This window comes from Oncorhynchus kisutch, unplaced genomic scaffold (genome assembly GCF_002021735.2).
Source record: "Oncorhynchus kisutch isolate 150728-3 unplaced genomic scaffold, Okis_V2 scaffold817, whole genome shotgun sequence".
Taxonomy (NCBI): Eukaryota; Metazoa; Chordata; class Actinopteri; order Salmoniformes; family Salmonidae; genus Oncorhynchus; species Oncorhynchus kisutch.
The window spans coordinates 41,784-61,345 of NW_022262762.1; the positions used below are offsets into that span (position 1 = coordinate 41,784).

The 19,562-nt window shown below is 43.9% G+C and overlaps 1 protein-coding gene across 5 annotated transcripts; it reads right to left on the reverse strand.

The window, feature by feature from the left end:
- Positions 1 to 9,531: 9,531 nt before the first annotated feature.
- LOC116362215 (zinc finger protein 180-like) lies at positions 9,532 to 15,687 on the reverse strand. Of its 5 annotated transcripts, none has more exons than XR_004207731.1 (3): positions 14,482 to 15,687; positions 11,331 to 11,495; positions 9,532 to 11,227 (listed from the first exon to the last, which is right to left on the reverse strand). XR_004207731.1 is itself a non-coding variant. In XM_031816545.1 (3 exons), the coding sequence occupies exons 2-3, from the start codon at positions 11,365 to 11,367 to the stop codon at positions 10,086 to 10,088; spliced, it is 1,182 nt and encodes a 393-aa protein (XP_031672405.1). In that variant the 5' UTR covers positions 11,368 to 11,433; positions 14,482 to 15,679; the 3' UTR covers positions 9,532 to 10,085. The 5 variants fall into 5 exon arrangements, 4 of the variants coding, with proteins under 4 accessions (XP_031672405.1, XP_031672404.1, XP_031672403.1 ...); XM_031816545.1 differs by having other exon boundaries at positions 9,532 to 11,230; positions 11,331 to 11,433; positions 14,482 to 15,679; XM_031816544.1 differs by having other exon boundaries at positions 9,532 to 11,230; positions 14,482 to 15,679.
- Positions 15,688 to 19,562: the final 3,875 nt, after the last annotated feature.

The following is a 19,562-nucleotide window of genomic DNA, read 5'->3' on the forward strand; positions in this document are numbered from 1 at the left end:
TCATGTTGTTTTTCTGTTAAACACCCACACCAGTAGAAATCCATTTTTTTCAAGCTTATAGAATAGATGATGACCAGAGCTTACCCATGATGTTGCACAATGATGTAAGTCAATAAGTAAGTGTTATACATTTGGGCTTAAACTGATAAAAACCAAACTGCTCAATTCGTGTAAATTCATGCCCAGTGTCATTTGTTTCCTTATGAAAGTAAGTGCAAAATATTTTGTTGCCTCCGTCTCGTTTCAGGGCTGGGTTTTATTTGAATGGTACCACCATCATGAGAACCATCATACCCACCAGCATGACATTGTTTATTAATTAGAAACACCTGCAAGGTTCGCAAGTAGCGACTGAGTATAATAGATATATACTATAATCAGCCTGGTCTCGTAGATTAGACGTAACATATTGAATGTAAATCCGGGACACCCAAATTGGTCTGATATGTTACTACACTATTACCCCCTGTGAATACCCTACTACGCCATTATCCCATGTGAATACCCTACTACACTATTACCCCCTGTGAATACCCTACTACGCTATTACCCCCATGAATACCCTACTACACTATTACCCCCTGTGAATACCCTACTACGCTATTACCCTGTGAATACCCTACTACACTACTACCCCCTGTGAATACCCTACTACACCATTATCCCATGTGAATACCATACTACACTATTACCCCCTGTGAATACCCTACTACGCTATTACCCCATGTGAATACCCTACTACACTATTACCCCCTGTGAATACCCTACGCTATTACCCTGTGAATACCCTACTACACTATTACCCCCTGTGAATACCCTACTACACTATTACCCCCTGTGAATACCCTACTACGCTATTACCCTGTGAATACCCTACTACACTATTATCCCCTGTGAATACCCTACTACACTATTACCCATGTGAATACCCTACTACACTATTACCCCCTGTGAATACCCTACTACACCATTACCCCGTGAATACCCTACTACACTATTACCTATGTGAATACCCTAGTACACTATTACCCCCTGTGAATACACTACTACACCATTGTATCTTCTATTGTTGACCAATGTTTTTCGTTTAAGTAAGCATGTTTAAGAAGGCTATTGCTCCAAAATGAACACCATTTCGTTATTTAACAGTAGGCTAAATTCACTGAAGAGTAATTGAAAGCCACAAAGCATTCACAATGCTTTTAGTGTAGGGCAAATGTAAACCTGCACTGGGTAACTATGTGTGAATTGCGTCACTATGTGTGTACAGGTGTTTTTGGAGACCCCTCTGGCAAGAATGTAGTATTATTCTAGATTTGAAAATGATATCCCAGAAACGATCAACTTCTCCTCTGGGACTTTGTACTGACTGCAAAATAAAAGTAAATTTTATTGCCATACTTTCAGTTTATTTTTTATTTTTTATTTCATTAACATTATATTGAGACATACAAAGAGAAGTGTGTGTTAATTGATTGCGAATTTAAAAACATAATTTATGTCTACTATACAGGGCTTCGGATACTAATCTGAAGATTTGGATTGAACTTTAATTTTTATGCTGCTGATATAAATATATGTGAGGACAAAGACTCACACTGAGACTTCAAGAACCAAACTGACAAACTGTCTAGAGGAGGACACTGAGACTTCAAGAACCAAACTGACAGACTGTCTAGAGGAGGACACTGAGACTTCAAGAACCAAACTGACAAACTGTCTAGAGGAGGACACTGAGACTTCAAGAACCAAACTGACAGACTGTCTGGATGAGGACACTGAGAACCAGACTGACAGAGTGTCTGGAGGAGGACACTGAGACTTCAAGAACCAAACTGACAGACTGTCTAGATGAGGACACTGAGACTTCAAGAACCAAACTGACAGACTGTCTAGATGAGGACACTGAGACTTCAAGAACCAAACTGACAGACGGTCTAGATGAGGACACTGAGAACCAAACTGACAGACTGTCTGGATGAGGACACTGAGAACCAAACTGACAAACTGTCTGGATGAGGACACAGACTTCAAGAACCAAACTGACAGACTGTCTGGATGAGGACACTGAGACTTCAAGAACCAAACTGACAGACTGTCTAGATGAGGACACTGAGAACCAAACTGACAGACTGTCTAGATGAGGACACTGAGAACCAAACTGACAGACTGTCTGGATGAGGACACTGAGACTTCAAGAACCAAACTGACAGACTGTCTGGATGAGGACACAGACTTCAAGAACCAAACTGACAGACTGTCTAGATGAGGACACTGAGAACCAAACTGACAAACTGTCTGGATGAGGACACTGAGACTTCAAGAACCAAACTGACAGACTGTCTGGATGAGGACACTGAGACTTCAAGAACCAAACTGACAGACTGTCTAGAGGAGGACACTGAGACTTCAAGAACCAAACTGACAGACTGTCTGGATGAGGACACTGAGAACCAGACTGACAGAGTGTCTGGAGGAGGACACTGACACTTCAAGAACCAAACTGACAGACTGTCTAGATGAGGACACTGAGACTTCAAGAACCAAACTGACAGACTGTCTAGATGAGGACACTGAGAACCAAACTGACAGACTGTCTAGATGAGGACACTGACACTTCAAGAACCAAACTGACAGACTGTCTGGATGAGGACACTGAGACTTCAAGAACCAAACTGACAGACGGTCTAGATGAGGACACTGAGAACCAAACTGACAAACTGTCTGGATGAGGACACAGACTTCAAGAACCAAACTGACAGACTGTCTGGATGAGGACACTGAGACTTCAAGAACCAAACTGACAGACTGTCTAGATGAGGACACTGAGAACCAAACTGACAGACTGTCTGGATGAGGACACTGAGAACCAAACTGACAGACTGTCTAGATGAGGACACTGAGAACCAAACTGACAGACTGCCTGGATGAGGACACTGAGACTTCAAGAACCAAACTGACAGACTGTCTGGATGAGGACACTGAGACTTCAAGAACCAAACTGACAGACTGTCTGGATGAGGACACTGAGACTTCAAGAACCAAACTGACAGACTGTCTAGATGAGGACACTGAGAACCAAACTGACAGACTGTCTGGATGAGGACACTGAGAACCAAACTGACAGACTGTCTAGATGAGGACACTGAGAACCAAACTGACAGACTGTCTGGATGAGGACACAGACTTCAAGAACCAAACTGACAGACTGTCTAGATGAGGACACTGAGAACCAAACTGACAAACTGTCTGGATGAGGACACTGAGACTTCAAGAACCAAACTGACAGACTGTCTGGATGAGGACACTGAGACTTCAAGAACCAAACTGACAGACTGTCTAGATGAGGACACTGAGAACCAAACTGACAGACTGTCTGGATGAGGACACTGAGAACCAAACTGACAGACTGTCTAGATGAGGACACTGAGAACCAAACTGACAGACTGTCTGGATGAGGACACTGAGACTTCAAGAACCAAACTGACAGACTGTCTGGATGAGGACACTGAGACTTCAAGAACCAAACTGACAGACTGTCTGGATGAGGACACTGAGAACCAGACTGACAGAGTGTCTGGAGGAGGACACTGAGACTTCAAGAACCAAACTGACAGACTGTCTAGATGAGGACACTGAGACTTCAAGAACCAAACTGACAGACTGTCTAGATGAGGACACTGAGACTTCAAGAACCAAACTGACAGACTGTCTAGATGAGGACACTGAGAACCAAACTGACAGACTGTCTAGATGAGGACACTGACACTTCAAGAACCAAACTGACAGACTGTCTGGATGAGGACACTGAGACTTCAAGAACCAAACTGACAGACGGTCTAGATGAGGACACTGAGAACCAAACTGACAGACTGTCTGGATGAGGACACTGAGAACCAAACTGACAAACTGTCTGGATGAGGACACAGACTTCAAGAACCAAACTGACAGACTGTCTAGATGAGGACACTGAGACTTCAAGAACCAAACTGACAGACTGTCTGGATGAGGACACTGAGACTTCAAGAACCAAACTGACAGACTGTCTGGATGAGGACACTGAGAACCAAACTGACAGACTGTCTAGATGAGGACACTGAGAACCAAACTGACAGACTGTCTAGATGAGGACACTGAGAACCAAACTGACAGACTGTCTGGATGAGGACACTGAGACTTCAAGAACCAAACTGACAGACTGTCTGGATGAGGACACTGAGACTTCAAGAACCAAACTGACAGACTGTCTGGATGAGGACACAGACTTCAAGAACCAAACTGACAGACTGTCTAGATGAGGACACTGAGAACCAAACTGACAAACTGTCTGGATGAGGACACTGAGACTTCAAGAACCAAACTGACAGACTGTCTGGATGAGGACACTGAGACTTCAAGAACCAAACTGACAGACTGTCTAGAGGAGGACACTGAGACTTCAAGAACCAAACTGACAAACTGTCTGGATGAGGACACTGAGAACCAGACTGACAGAGTGTCTGGAGGAGGACACTGAGACTTCAAGAACCAAACTGACAGACTGTCTAGATGAGGACACTGAGACTTCAAGAACCAAACTGACAGACTGTCTAGATGAGGACACTGAGAACCAAACTGACAGACTGTCTAGATGAGGACACTGAGACTTCAAGAACCAAACTGACAGACGGTCTAGATGAGGACACTGAGAACCAAACTGACAGACTGTCTGGATGAGGACACTGAGAACCAAACTGACAGACTGTCTAGATGAGGACACTGAGAACCAAACTGACAGACTGTCTGGATGAGGACACTGAGACTTCAAGAACCAAACTGACAGACTGTCTGGATGAGGACACTGAGACTTCAAGAACCAAACTGACAGACTGTCTGGATGAGGACACAGACTTCAAGAACCAAACTGACAGACTGTCTAGATGAGGACACTGAGAACCAAACTGACAAACTGTCTGGATGAGGACACTGAGACTTCAAGAACCAAACTGACAGACTGTCTGGATGAGGACACTGAGACTTCAAGAACCAAACTGACAGACTGTCTAGATGAGGACACTGAGAACCAAACTGACAGACTGTCTGGATGAGGACACTGAGACTTCAAGAACCAAACTGACAGACTGTCTGGATGAGGACACAGACTTCAAGAACCAAACTGACAGACTGTCTAGATGAGGACACTGAGAACCAAACTGACAAACTGTCTGGATGAGGACACTGAGACTTCAAGAACCAAACTGACAGACTGTCTGGATGAGGACACTGAGACTTCAAGAACCAAACTGACAGACTGTCTAGATGAGGACACTGAGAACCAAACTGACAGACTGTCTGGATGAGGACACTGAGAACCAAACTGACAGACTGTCTAGATGAGGACACTGAGAACCAAACTGACAGACTGTCTGGATGAGGACACTGAGACTTCAAGAACCAAACTGACAGACTGTCTGGATGAGGACACTGAGACTTCAAGAACCAAACTGACAGACTGTCTGGATGAGGACACTGAGAACCAGACTGACAGAGTGTCTGGAGGAGGACACTGAGACTTCAAGAACCAAACTGACAGACTGTCTAGATGAGGACACTGAGACTTCAAGAACCAAACTGACAGACTGTCTAGATGAGGACACTGAGACTTCAAGAACCAAACTGACAGACTGTCTAGATGAGGACACTGAGAACCAAACTGACAGACTGTCTAGATGAGGACACTGACACTTCAAGAACCAAACTGACAGACTGTCTGGATGAGGACACTGAGACTTCAAGAACCAAACTGACAGACTGTCTGGATGAGGACACTGAGACTTCAAGAACCAAACTGACAGACTGTCTAGATGAGGACACTGAGAACCAAACTGACAGACTGTCTGGATGAGGACACTGAGAACCAAACTGACAGACTGTCTAGATGAGGACACTGAGAACCAAACTGACAGACTGTCTGGATGAGGACACTGAGACTTCAAGAACCAAACTGACAGACTGTCTGGATGAGGACACTGAGACTTCAAGAACCAAACTGACAGACTGTCTGGATGAGGACACAGACTTCAAGAACCAAACTGACAGACTGTCTAGATGAGGACACTGAGAACCAAACTGACAAACTGTCTGGATGAGGACACTGAGACTTCAAGAACCAAACTGACAGACTGTCTGGATGAGGACACTGAGACTTCAAGAACCAAACTGACAGACTGTCTAGAGGAGGACACTGAGACTTCAAGAACCAAACTGACAGACTGTCTGGATGAGGACACTGAGAACCAGACTGACAGAGTGTCTGGAGGAGGACACTGAGACTTCAAGAACCAAACTGACAGACTGTCTAGATGAGGACACTGAGACTTCAAGAACCAAACTGACAGACTGTCTAGATGAGGACACTGAGACTTCAAGAACCAAACTGACAGACTGTCTAGATGAGGACACTGAGAAGCAAACTGAAAGACTGTCTAGATGAGGACACTGACACTTCAAGAACCAAACTGACAGACTGTCTGGATGAGGACACTGAGACTTCAAGAACCAAACTGACAGACGGTCTAGATGAGGACACTGAGAACCAAACTGACAGACTGTCTGGATGAGGACACTGAGAACCAAACTGACAAACTGTCTGGATAAGGACACTGAGACTTCAAGAACCAAACTGACAGACTGTCTGGATGAGGACACTGAGACTTCAAGAACCAAACTGACAGACTGTCTGGATGAGGACACTGAGACTTCAAGAACCAAACTGACAGACTGTCTGGATGAGGACACAGACTTCAAGAACCAAACTGACAGACTGTCTAGATGAGGACACTGAGAACCAAACTGACAAACTGTCTGGATGAGGACACTGAGACTTCAAGAACCAAACTGACAGACTGTCTGGATGAGGACACTGAGACTTCAAGAACCAAACTGACAGACTGTCTAGATGAGGACACTGAGAACCAAACTGACAGACTGTCTGGATGAGGACACTGAGAACCAAACTGACAGACTGTCTAGATGAGGACACTGAGAACCAAACTGACAGACTGTCTGGATGAGGACACTGAGACTTCAAGAACCAAACTGACAGACTGTCTGGATGAGGACACTGAGACTTCAAGAACCAAACTGACAGACTGTCTGGATGAGGACACAGACTTCAAGAACCAAACTGACAGACTGTCTAGATGAGGACACTGAGAACCAAACTGACAAACTGTCTGGATGAGGACACAGACTTCAAGAACCAAACTGACAGACTGTCTGGATGAGGACACTGAGACTTCAAGAACCAAACTGACAGACTGTCTAGATGAGGACACTGAGAACCAAACTGACAGACTGTCTGGATGAGGACACTGAGAACCAAACTGACAGACTGTCTAGATGAGGACACTGAGAACCAAACTGACAGACTGTCTGGATGAGGACACTGAGACTTCAAGAACCAAACTGACAGACTGTCTGGATGAGGACACAGACTTCAAGACTTCAACCAAACTGACTGTCTAGATGAGGACACTGAGACCCAAACTGACAGACTGTCTAGATGAGGACACTGAGACTTCAAGAACCAAACAGACTGTCTGGATGAGGACACTGAGAACCAGACTGACAGACTGTCTGGATGAGGACACTGAGACTTCAAGAACCAAACTGACAAACTGTCTGGATGAGGACACAGACTTCAAGAATCAAACTGACAGACTGTCTAGATGAGGACACTGAGAACCAAACTGAAAGACTGTCTAGATGAGGATACTGAGACTTCAAGAACCAAACAGACTGTCTGGATGAGGACACTGAGAACCAGACTGACAGACTGTCTAGATGAGGACACTGAGACTTCAATAACCAAACAGACTGTCTAGATGAGGACACTGAGAACCAGACTGACAGACTGTCTAGTTGAGGACACTGAGAACCAGACTGACAGACTGTCTAGATGAGGACACTGAGAACCAGACTGACAGACTGTCTAGATGAGGACACTGAGAACCAGACTGACAGACTGTCTAGATGAGGACACTGAGAACCAGACTGACAGACTGTCTAGATGAGGACACTGAGAACCAGACTGACAGACTGTCTAGATGAGGACACTGAGACTTCAATAACCAAACAGACTGTCTAGATGAGGACACTGAGAACCAGACTGACAGACTGTCTAGATGAGGACACTGAGAGCCAGACTGACAGACTGTCTAGATGAGGACACTGAGAACCAGACTGACAGACTGTCTAGATGAGGACACTGAGAACCAGACTGACAGACTGTCTAGATGAGGACACTGAGACCCAGACTGACAGACTGTCTAGATGAGGACACTGAGAACCAGACTGACAGACTGTCTAGATGAGGACACTGAGAACCAGACTGACAGACTGTCTAGATGAGGACACTGAGAACCAGACTGACAGACTGTCTGGATGAGGATACTGAGAACCAGACTGACAGACTGTCTGGATGAGGACACTGCGAACCAGACTGACAGACTGTCTAGATGAGGACACTGAGAACCAAACTGACAGACTGTCTAGATGAGGACACTGAGACTTCAAGAACCAAACAGACTGTCTGGATGAGGACACTGAGAACCAGACTGACAGACTGTCTGGATGAGGACACTGAGAACCAGACTGACAGACAGTCTGGATGAGGACACTGAGAACCAGACTGACAAATTGTCTAGATGCAATCAAAAGACGGACGCAGTTAAACTTAATTGCAGAAAACCAGACCTTCTGCTTTATTGGCTCTAAATGTGCACAGAACAAGATGAGCACTTTCTCATTTGAAGGAACATGAACAAAGTGTATTTTTCCCCACTCGTGTAACATCGCTCCAATCAGGTCGTGAAACATCGCTCCAATCAGGTCGTGTAACATCGCTCCAATCAGGTCATGTAACATCGCTCCAATCAGGTCGCGTAACATCGCTCCAATAAGGTCGCGTAACATCGCTCCAATAAGGTCAAGTAACATCGCTCCAATCAGGTCGCGTAACATCGCTCCAATCAGGTCGCGTAACATCGCTCCAATCAGGTCGCGTAACATCGCTCCAATCAGGTCGCGTAACATCGCTCCAATCAGGCTGTTCTTCACTACTGCTGACAGGAATCCCAGTAAGGCTTCTTTCCAGACCATAAACCAGAAAAAAAACATCACCCCTGTTTTATAAAACCTCTATTGGCTTCCTGTTTAGGACGCTTCCTGTTTGCTCACCTCTATTGGCTAACAGTTTTACTCAACCTCTAATGACTTCCTGTTTAGGACGCTTCCTGTTTGCTCACCTCTATTGACTTCCTGTTTAGTATCAAATGTCAGATTGTGCTGCTCACCTTTAAGGTTCTCCAGAGTTACTGCACCTTCATACATCTGCTATAACTTCCAGACAACTACTCCCCAGCACCACACTACCATCAGACTAACAGCCTACACTATTCAGAAAAAACTGTTGCATTAATCAAGTCCTTTTTAGAATCAGCACCTGTGTTATTCTGACATAGTGGAATAATACTGATGGGAACATTCATGGAGGTATTGAATGTTTTTAATGTCCAACGTTATCATCAGAACAACATTTTCATATTCCTTGATGACTAGTACACAAATTAAGTCAACGAAACACAACAACTAAATTTAAAGAGGTTTCAAGGTTAGAATAAAGGAATCTGAATTATATTAATCTACTTGTTAATTTACAATTTGAAATATCCAAATCATCAAATTAAATATCCACATTTGTATCCATTCAAACAATCAATGTCTATAATCAAAGCGAAATACACATTTCATTTGATTAAATCCGATTTGAGATATTTGGAGGTTAAAATAGAAAAACAAATGTAGACCTAATTTTGAGTATGATTTTATATATACAATTAAATTTCATGTCAACATCCAAAAACAGTCAAAAACAGTCAGAACACAGCCTCTCTTTTCTCCCATGTGATTTCAGGTCCCCTGAAAGTGTATTTGGGCAATGAGGAGCAGTGGTATGTCTTCTCCTCCCGTGTTTGTACTTTCTCATGCTCTTTCAAGTCCTTTAAATGAACAAAACCCTTTTCACACTGGGAAAAGAGGTGAGGCTAGCCAACTTTGTGTGTCACCTTATGCATTTTCAGGTTCCCTAACCAGGTAAAACGCTTTCCACACTGACGGCATTGGAACGGCTTCTCTCCTGTGTGTGTCATCTCATGCGTTTTCAAGTTCCCTAGCCGGGTATAACTCTTTCCACACTGCAAGCATTGGAATGGCTTCTCTCTTGTGTGTATTCTCTTATGCACTTTCAGATGCGATGACTGGAAAAATCCCTTACCACACTGAGAGCACTGGAAAGGCTTCTCTACAGAGTGTTTTCTCTCAGGCTTTTTCATGTCCCCTGATGATAAATAGGTATTTTCACACTGGGAGAAGTTACATGGATTTTCTCCTGTGTGTGTATACAGCTTATGTGATTTAAGGGACCCCAACCTTCTAAAACTCTTTCCACACTGGGAGCAGTGGTAAGGCTTCACTCCTGTGTGTGTTCTCTCATGCTCTTTCAGTTGCCCTGACCAGCTAAAACTACTTTTACAATGGGAACAGTGATAAGGCTTTTCCCCTGTGTGTATTCTTTCATGTGATTTCAGGTCCCCTGATCGTGAAAATGTCTTTCCACACTGAGAGCATTGGAATGGTTTTTCCCCTGTGTGTATTCTTTTATGTATTTTAAGGTTCCCTAACTTCGCAAAACTCTTTTCACACTGTGAGCAGTTGTAAGGCTTCACTCCTGTGTGTATTCGCTCATGCATTTTTTGGTTCCCTAAACGGGTAAAACTCTTTCCGCATTGAGAGCAGTGATAAGGCTTTTCCCCTGTGTGTATTCTTTCATGTGATTTCAGGTCCCCTGATCGGGAAAATGCCCTTCCACACTGAGAGCATTGGAATGTTTTTTCTCCTGTGTGTATTCTCTTATGCTCGTTCAGATGTGATGACTTGAAAAACCTCTTTCCACACTGGGAGCAGTGGTAAGGCTTCACTCCTGTGTGTATTCTCTCGTGTTCTTTCAGTTGCCCAGACCAGCTAAAACTCTTTCCACACTGAGAGCAGTTGTAAGACTTCTTCTCTGCATGTGTTCTCTTGTGGTTTTTAAGACTCCCTAAATGGGTAAAACTCTTTCCACACTGGGAACAGTGGTGTCGTCTCACTGGTTCAGACGTCTCTGGTTCCTCTGAGTCGGGTCGCTCTTCTGCTAAAGATAAACAGTGGTTAAAACAGGGAGACCTGAATGAAATCTCCACATATATTTATATATTAGTCATTTAGTCAGACTCTTATCCAGAGAGACTTACAGTCAAGTGTTCTTAGCATGTGATCCATGTGCTCCATTCTCTCTTAGCTTGTGATGCATGTGCTCCATTGTTCACATGACCCATGTATTTTTACACTGTGTGGCTTTAAGGGAATAGTATGGTCACTATCCAGAGCAACTTGTTAGTGCATCCATCTTAAGGTAGCTAGGTGAGACAACCACAACAGTGATAGTAAATACAGTTTCCCTCAGTTAGTGCATCCAGTGATAGTAACCACATTTTCCCTCAATTTATAATGATCTGGCCTGTGTCCCATAATAGAACCACCCAATGGTATTATACATTGACGTTCACATAATTAACATTCTAAAATATGTCAGAATAATGTGGGCATTGCCTGACTAAATAAACAGCCTGACTAAATAAACAGCCTGCTCCCCACACAAACACACTATTGAAGTCTGTCCATGTGGTAGTAGTCAGTCTGTCCATGTGGTAGTAGTGATAGTAGTCAGTCTGTCCATGTGACAGTAGTCAGTCTGTCCATGTGATAGTAGTCAGTCTCGCCATTTGAGATGTTGAAGACAGAGTTATTCAGAGGGTCAGACACGAGGCGTATGTGGCAGGGGCTTCTAACGATCATGGATTATTACCAAATGAAAGCTAGTCAAGTGGCGGACACCAGCGCCGTCCTACAGGACGAGCTACATACTGCAGAGGAAAACGAGGATACTCTCCACCACCAAGAGCGTTGCTATGAGGTTCTTGCTGTGGAATGCAGTGATTGGTTTTCACCAGACACAACAGGACCCCAATATCATGGAAATTGGATCTCTCATACATGACAGTAGTGTTTTTGAGATAAAAAGATAAGTGTGTTTATAAAAAAACATCTGAGAATAGACCAGGGCCAGGTTTTCCAAAAACATCTTAGAGACATGCTCCGGAACTTTGGCGACTAGTAAGTATGTTTTAGACTTCATGCTTCGGGCTGAATGTGTCAATATGTAGTTTATACGTGTATATAATCTATGAGCAGATATATTGTCTTCTCGCAATTTGCTAAGAAATCCCTTCCGCCTCACTTTATTCAGAGAAGATCTCCGCTAAACATAGAATCAAGAAGTTTATCTGACAGTGACCTCCGATAACTTCAGTACCAAGTTGACCAGGCCTGTAAATACACAGTTGACCAGGCCTGTAAATACACAGTTGACCAGGCCTGTAAATACACAGTTGACCAGGCCTGTAAATACACAGTTGACCAGGCCTGTAAATACACAGTTGACCAGGCCTGTAAATACACAGTTGACCAGGCCTGTAAATACACAGTTGCCAAAGTCTTACAAACAATTTATCCTTCGCTAAGCACTGAACCCCTTTATTAGTGTTGCAACCCCGGACAACATTTTCCCGCGAGGCCCCATTCCCCTACTACAGGAGAAAACCCCTCACATTGATCTCAAAATGCTCTCGATGTTACAGCTGTAGAACCTTTTGAGGATCTCAGGACCCATGCCAAACCTTTTTAGTTTCCTGAGGGGGAATAGGCTTTGTCGTGCCCTCTTCACGACTGTCTTGGTGTGTTTGGACCATTCTAGTTTGTTAGTGATGTGGACACCAAGAAATTTGAAGCTCTCAACCTGCTCCACTACAGCCCCGTCGATGAGAATGGGGACGTGCTCGGTGCTCCTTTTCCTGTAGTCCACAATCATTTCCTTAGTCTTGGTTACATTGAGGGATAGGTTGTTATTCTGGCACCACCCAGCCAGGTCTCTGACCTCCTCCCTATAGGCTGTCTCGTCGTTGTCGGTGATCAGGCCTACTACTGTTGTGTCGTCAGCAAACTTAATGATGGTGTTGGAGTCGTGCCAGGCCATGCAGTCGTGGGTGAACAGGGAGTACAGGAGGGGACTGAGCACGCACCCCTGGGGAGCTCCACTGTTGAGGATCAGCGTGGCAGATGTGTTGCTACCTACCCTCACCACCTGGGGGCGGCCTGTCAGGAAGTCCAGGATCCATTTGCAGAGGGGGGTGTTTAGTCCCAGGATACTTAGTTTAGTGATGAGCTTTGAGGGTACTATGGTGTTGAACTGTAGTCAATTAATAGCATTCTCACATAGGTGTTCCTTTTGTCCAGGTGGGAAAGGGCAGTGTGGAGTGCAATTAGAGATTGCAGCATCTGTGGATCTGTTTGGGCGGGTATGCAAATTGGAGTGGGTCTTGGGTTTCTTGGATAATGGTGTTACTGTGAGCCATTACCAGCCTTTCAAAGCACTTCATGGCTACGGACGTGAGTGCTACGGGTCTGTAGTCATTTAGGCAGGTTGCCTTTGTGCTCTTAGGCACAGGGACCTAAGAACTGGCAGGTAGATTTAGTTTCTCCCTATCTTTGGCCAACACTCCAGTACAGTAGGTGGCAGTAACGCACCATAGCGTTGGATGCCAACTGACGGAAGAAGAAAAGATTTCTCAGCTTTTTTTTGCATCACTCAACTCTCATTTATAATGAGTCTTGTTTGCAACGAGAGGGATGTAGTTAGGCCTATGTATTGCTGTAGTCGTGGATGGAGCAGAAGGATAGAACGTAGCGTTGGATGCCAACTGACGGAAGAAGAGGAACGATCAATAGGCCTTTGCGTCATAATTGCCTTGAGAAATCTGACCTACAATTTGTAAACAAAGCTGCTGTACATAACATTCGTAAAACCTCCAGTTTTATCAATTGGATGTTTTTTTTAACCTTTATTTAACCAGGCAAGTCAGTTAAGAACAAATTCTTATTTTCAATGACGGCCTAGGAACAGTGGGTTAACTGCCTGTTCAGGGGCAGAACGACAGATTTGTACCTTGTCAGCTCGGGGATTCGAACTTGCAACCTTTCGGTTACTAGTCCAACGCTCTAACCACTAGGCTACCCTGCCGCCCCAATGTGACCCAAAGGGCAAATTAATTTCGAGATATTTTAAAACAGCAAAAAAAAGTTAATTATATTTGGGATTTATTGAGTCTATGGGATGTCGAGTATTTAAACTGAACGAAGCACTGCATGACGAGATATGGGAAGCATTTGATCCATTACTAACGTGCTGTTGGTGCTTTGTAGCTTTAAAGATTCCTACAGTACAGACCAACATTTTCAAGTGTAGAACTACAGTAGAATGCACCTTAAAAACCGCACAATACTCACTGGATTTAATCAGATCTCCAGTCTCCTCCTCCAATGTGACAGTAATCTCGCCTTCCTCCTTCGATCCAAACACTTCCTCTTCCTTTTCTTCTTTCGCAATAAAATCTTCTTCTTTCACTCTGAAGTCTTCTTCCTCTTTTTTCACCGTAACTTCTTTCTCTTCCTCTTTCACTGTGACCTCTTCCTCTTTCATGAGAGTTTCTTTCTCCGTCCAGCAGACCTCTTCTTTAGCAGGGAGGGAGTAGCTTAGTGAGTTCATGTTCGGGATGTTAGCTAGCTAGTTAGCATTAGTGCTGAACTAATTTAGCAAACCAGCTAGCTGACTACTAACAACGTAAAATGAAATTAAATGCGGCAACTAGCTATAAAACATAAGTTTGCTTAAAACACAGAGGCTAATATACATATAAAAGTGTCTAAAGAGCTGTAATGTTTCGGGTATGTTGGCTAGCAAGCTACCGAAGAGGCTTGACTAGCTGTGTTGTTGAAGAAGCGTCCCGTCCACTAGATTATACGTCACATCAGCAGCTTCGCCTGCAAGACGCACATCACCCTCTATTGACTGGAGTGGGTAACGCAGTTGAGCGAAAAGTTTATTCTATTGCCATTTACGAACTTGAAAACACGACATGGGTACATGTATTTCACAAGATAGTTTGTTTATGGACAGACTGAATGAGTTGCAATGTTGTACAGCAAGCTTGGGCCCAACTAGTCAAGCAGTATGTTAAGGGAGGGGGGCCATAGCATTATCACAGCGTTGAAGTACAGTTTTGCTGCCTCTGTAATCAAACAATGACGTATGTGTAGAACATTATAGGAGACGCAAACATGAGTCACTGAGCCACTTTGTAACATGGGACGATTTCTGCTGTGAGTTCTTGTGCAGCTTGTTGTTTCTCTTTGCATGCACATATCACTGTATAATCTGCATGTGTACTTTGGACCCAGTACAGACAGAAGGCAGATCATTACTGTAGAGGCTGAACAGGATGGGGCCCCAGTAAACAGCTAGGCCTGTTTCAACACGTGCCGCCCAAACTGCTGGCTTTCCCCAATAGCATAGGCCTATACATTTGTGGTTTGAAACAATCCACAGCTATTTAAGGATCTTGAATAATTTTACTTAGGAGTAATTATGTAATTTTGGCAAAATGTCAATTTATTTTAGGGGAAGGGCACAGGGCGAGACCCAGATGCAGACACGGGAGCCAGATGGTTCGAGTCTCTGATATTTATTATATTCCAAGGGGCAGGCAAGAGAATGGTCATGGACAGACAAAGGATCATAAACAAGGTCAGAGTCCAGGAGGTACAGAGTGGCAGGCGTGCTCGAGGTCAGGGCAGGCAGACTGGTCAGGCAGGCAGGTTCAGAGTCAAGGCAGGCAAGGGTCAAAACTGGGAGGACTAGTAAAACAGAGAAGAGTGGGAAAGGCAGGCGCACGGCAAAACCACGCTGGTTGACTTGATAAGAGAAGACGACCTGACAGACAGAGAACACAGTTATAAATACCCAGGGACTAAATGGGGAAAACAGGTGACACTTGGAGGTGGGTGGAGACAATCACAAAGACAGGTGAAACAGATCAGGGCGTGACAAAGCATCTGAACTGTGCACCGCCAACTTTCCTTTCTAATTCACAAGAGGCTGAAACCAGAGATCTGTATATAACGACAAGATGCTCATGTCTCCACCATAACAATGTGAGTCGTTGTCCCTAAAACGTGTATGGAGACGACAAGCTCAGTAATGCATATTATGCCCATAGAAACGCATTGGGCTTATTCAGGACAGGTTTTGGCAAGTGAGCCTTCTCGTTTTTGCCTCTTCCTTTCTGCTGAAACAAGCGAGCAAAACAGCATTGCACAGTGGAGGTGCCATAATACCCATAAAACCTAGCGGTCAAACAGGGAAATGGTTCCAATCATTTTTCCACCATTCATTTTTCCCCATATGGGATTTTAGAAACACTTAAAATAAGGGCTGTGTTTCGTGTTTGATTAAACCTGTTCTCTGATCAGCTCAACTAGTGGAGCAGAGACTGATCTAACTTCATTAAACCTGTTCTCTGATCAGCTCAACTAGTGGAGCAGAGACTGATCTAACTTCATTAAACCTGTTCTCTGATCAGCTCAACTAGTGGAGCAGAGACTGATCTAACTTCATTAAACCTGTTCTCTGATCAGCTCAACTAGTGGAGCAGAGACTGATCTAACTTCATTAAACCTGTTCTCTGATCAGCTCAACTAGTGGAGCAGAGACTGATCTAACTTCATTAAACCTGTTCTCTGATCAGCCCAACTAGTGGAGCAGAGACTGATCTAACTTCATTAAACCTGTTCTCTGATCAGCTCAACTAGTGGAGCAGAGACTGATCTAACTTCATTAAACCTGTTCTCTGATCAGCTCAACTAGTGGAGCAGAGACTGATCTAACTTCATTAAACCTGTTCTCTGATCAGCTCAACTAGTGGAGCAGAGACTGATCTAACTTCATTAAACCTGTTCTCTGATCAGCCCAACTAGTGGAGCAGAGACTGATCTAACTTCATTAAACCTGTTCTCTGATCAGCCAAACTAGTGGAGCAGAGACTGATCTAACTTCATTAAACCTGTTCTCTGATCAGCCAAACTAGAAGAGTAGAGACTGATCTGACTTCATTAAACCTGTTCTCTGATCAGCTCAACTAGTGGAGCAGAGACTGATCTAACTTCATTAAACCTGTTCTCTGATCAGCCCAACTAGAAGAGTAGAGACTGATCTAACTTCATTAAACCTGTTCTCTGATCAGCCCAACTAGAAGAGTAGAGACTGATCTAACTTCATTAAACCTGTTCTCTGATCAGCCCAACTAGAAGAGTAGAGACTGATCTAACTTCATTAAACCTGTTCTCTGATCAGCCCAACTAGTGGAGCAGAGACTGATCTAACTTCATTAAACCTGTTCTCTGATCAGCTCAACTAGTGGAGCAGAGACTGATCTAACTTCATTAAACCTGTTCTCTGATCAGCTCAACTAGTGGAGCAGAGACTGATCTAACTTCATTAAACCTGTTCTCTGATCAGCTCAACTAGTGGAGCAGAGACTGATCTAACTTCATTAAACCTGTTCTCTGATCAGCTCAACTAGTGGAGCAGAGACTGATCTAACTTCATTAAACCTGTTCTCTGATCAGCTCAACTAGTGGAGCAGAGACTGATCTAACTTCATTAAACCTGTTCTCTGATCAGCTCAACTAGTGGAGCAGAGACTGATCTAACTTCATTAAACCTGTTCTCTGATCAGCTCAACTAGTGGAGCAGAGACTGATCTAACTTCATTAAACCTGTTCTCTGATCAGCCCAACTAGTGGAGCAGAGACTGATCTAACTTCATTAAACCTGTTCTCTGATCAGCTCAACTAGTGGAGCAGAGACTGATCTAACTTCATTAAACCTGTTCTCTGATCAGCTCAACTAGTGGAGCAGAGACTGATCTAACTTCATTAAACCTGTTCTCTGATCAGCTCAACTAGTGGAGCAGAGACTGATCTAACTTCATTAAACCTGTTCTCTGATCAGCCCAACTAGTGGAGCAGAGACTGATCTAACTTCATTAAACCTGTTCTCTGATCAGCCAAACTAGTGGAGCAGAGACTGATCTAACTTCATTAAACCTGTTCTCTGATCAGCCAAACTAGAAGAGTAGAGACTGATCTGACTTCATTAAACCTGTTCTCTGATCAGCTCAACTAGTGGAGCAGAGACTGATCTAACTTCATTAAACCTGTTCTCTGATCAGCCCAACTAGAAGAGTAGAGACTGATCTAACTTCATTAAACCTGTTCTCTGATCAGCCCAACTAGAAGAGTAGAGACTGATCTAACTTCATTAAACCTGTTCTCTGATCAGCCCAACTAGAAGAGTAGAGACTGATCTAACTTCATTAAACCTGTTCTCTGATCAGCCCAACTAGTGGAGCAGAGACTGATCTAACTTCATTAAACCTGTTCTCTGATCAGCTCAACTAGTGGAGCAGAGACTGATCTAACTTCATTAAACCTGTTCTCTGATCAGCCCAACTAGTGGAGCAGAGACTGATCTGACTTCATTAAACCTGTTCTCTGATCAGCCCAACTAGTGGAGCAGAGACTGATCTGACTTCATTAAACCTGTTCTCTGATCAGCCCAACTAGTGGAGCAGAGACTGATCTAACTTCATTAAACCTGTTCTCTGATCAGCCCAACTAGTGGAGCAGAGACTGATCTAACTTCATTAAACCTGTTCTCTGATCAGCCCAACTAGTGGAGCAGAGACTGATCTGACTTCATTAAACCTGTTCTCTGATCAGCCCAACTAGTACAGCAGAGACTGATCTAACTTCATTAAACCTGTTCTCTGATCAGCTCAACTAGTGGAGCAGAGACTGATCTGACTTCATTAAACCTGTTCTCTGATCAGCTCAACTAGTGGAGCAGAGACTGATCTGACTTCATTAAACCTGTTCTCTGATCAGCTCAACTAGTGGAGCAGAGACTGATCTGACTTCATTAAACCTGTTCTCTGATCAGCTCAACTAGTGGAGCAGAGACTGATCTAACTTCATTAAACCTGTTCTCTGATCAGCTCAACTAGTGGAGCAGAGACTGATCTAACTTCATTAAACCTGTTCTCTGATCAGCTCAACTAGTGGAGCAGAGACTGATCTAACTCCATTAAACCTGTTCTCTGATCAGCTCAACTAGTGGAGCAGAGACTGATCTAACTTCATTAAACCTGTTCTCTGATCAGCTCAACTAGTGGAGCAGAGACTGATCTAACTTCATTAAACCTGTTCTCTGATCAGCCAAACTAGAAGAGTAGAGACTGATCTGACTTCATTAAACCTGTTCTCTGATCAGCTTGTTGTGACGTTTTGATAACAATATAAATCTCTCTCGGACAAGGTGACTTACGGTCTCTGCTCCACTAGTTGAGCTGATCAGAGAACAGGTTTAATGAAGTTAGATCAGTCTCTGCTGTACTAGTTGGGCTGATCAGAGAACAGGTTTAATGAAGTCAGATCAGTCTCTGCTGTACTAGTTGGGCTGATCAGAGAAC

Coding starts and splice junctions, on each gene's coding strand:
- LOC116362215 (XM_031816541.1), bottom strand. CDS start 14,740: ATGAACTCACTAAGCTACTCCCTCCCTGCTAAAGAAGAGGTCTGCTGG. Junction 11,231..14,481: donor TGGAGATCTGATTAAATCCA/GTGAGTATTGTG, acceptor GTTTATCTTTAG/CAGAAGAGCGACCCGACTCA.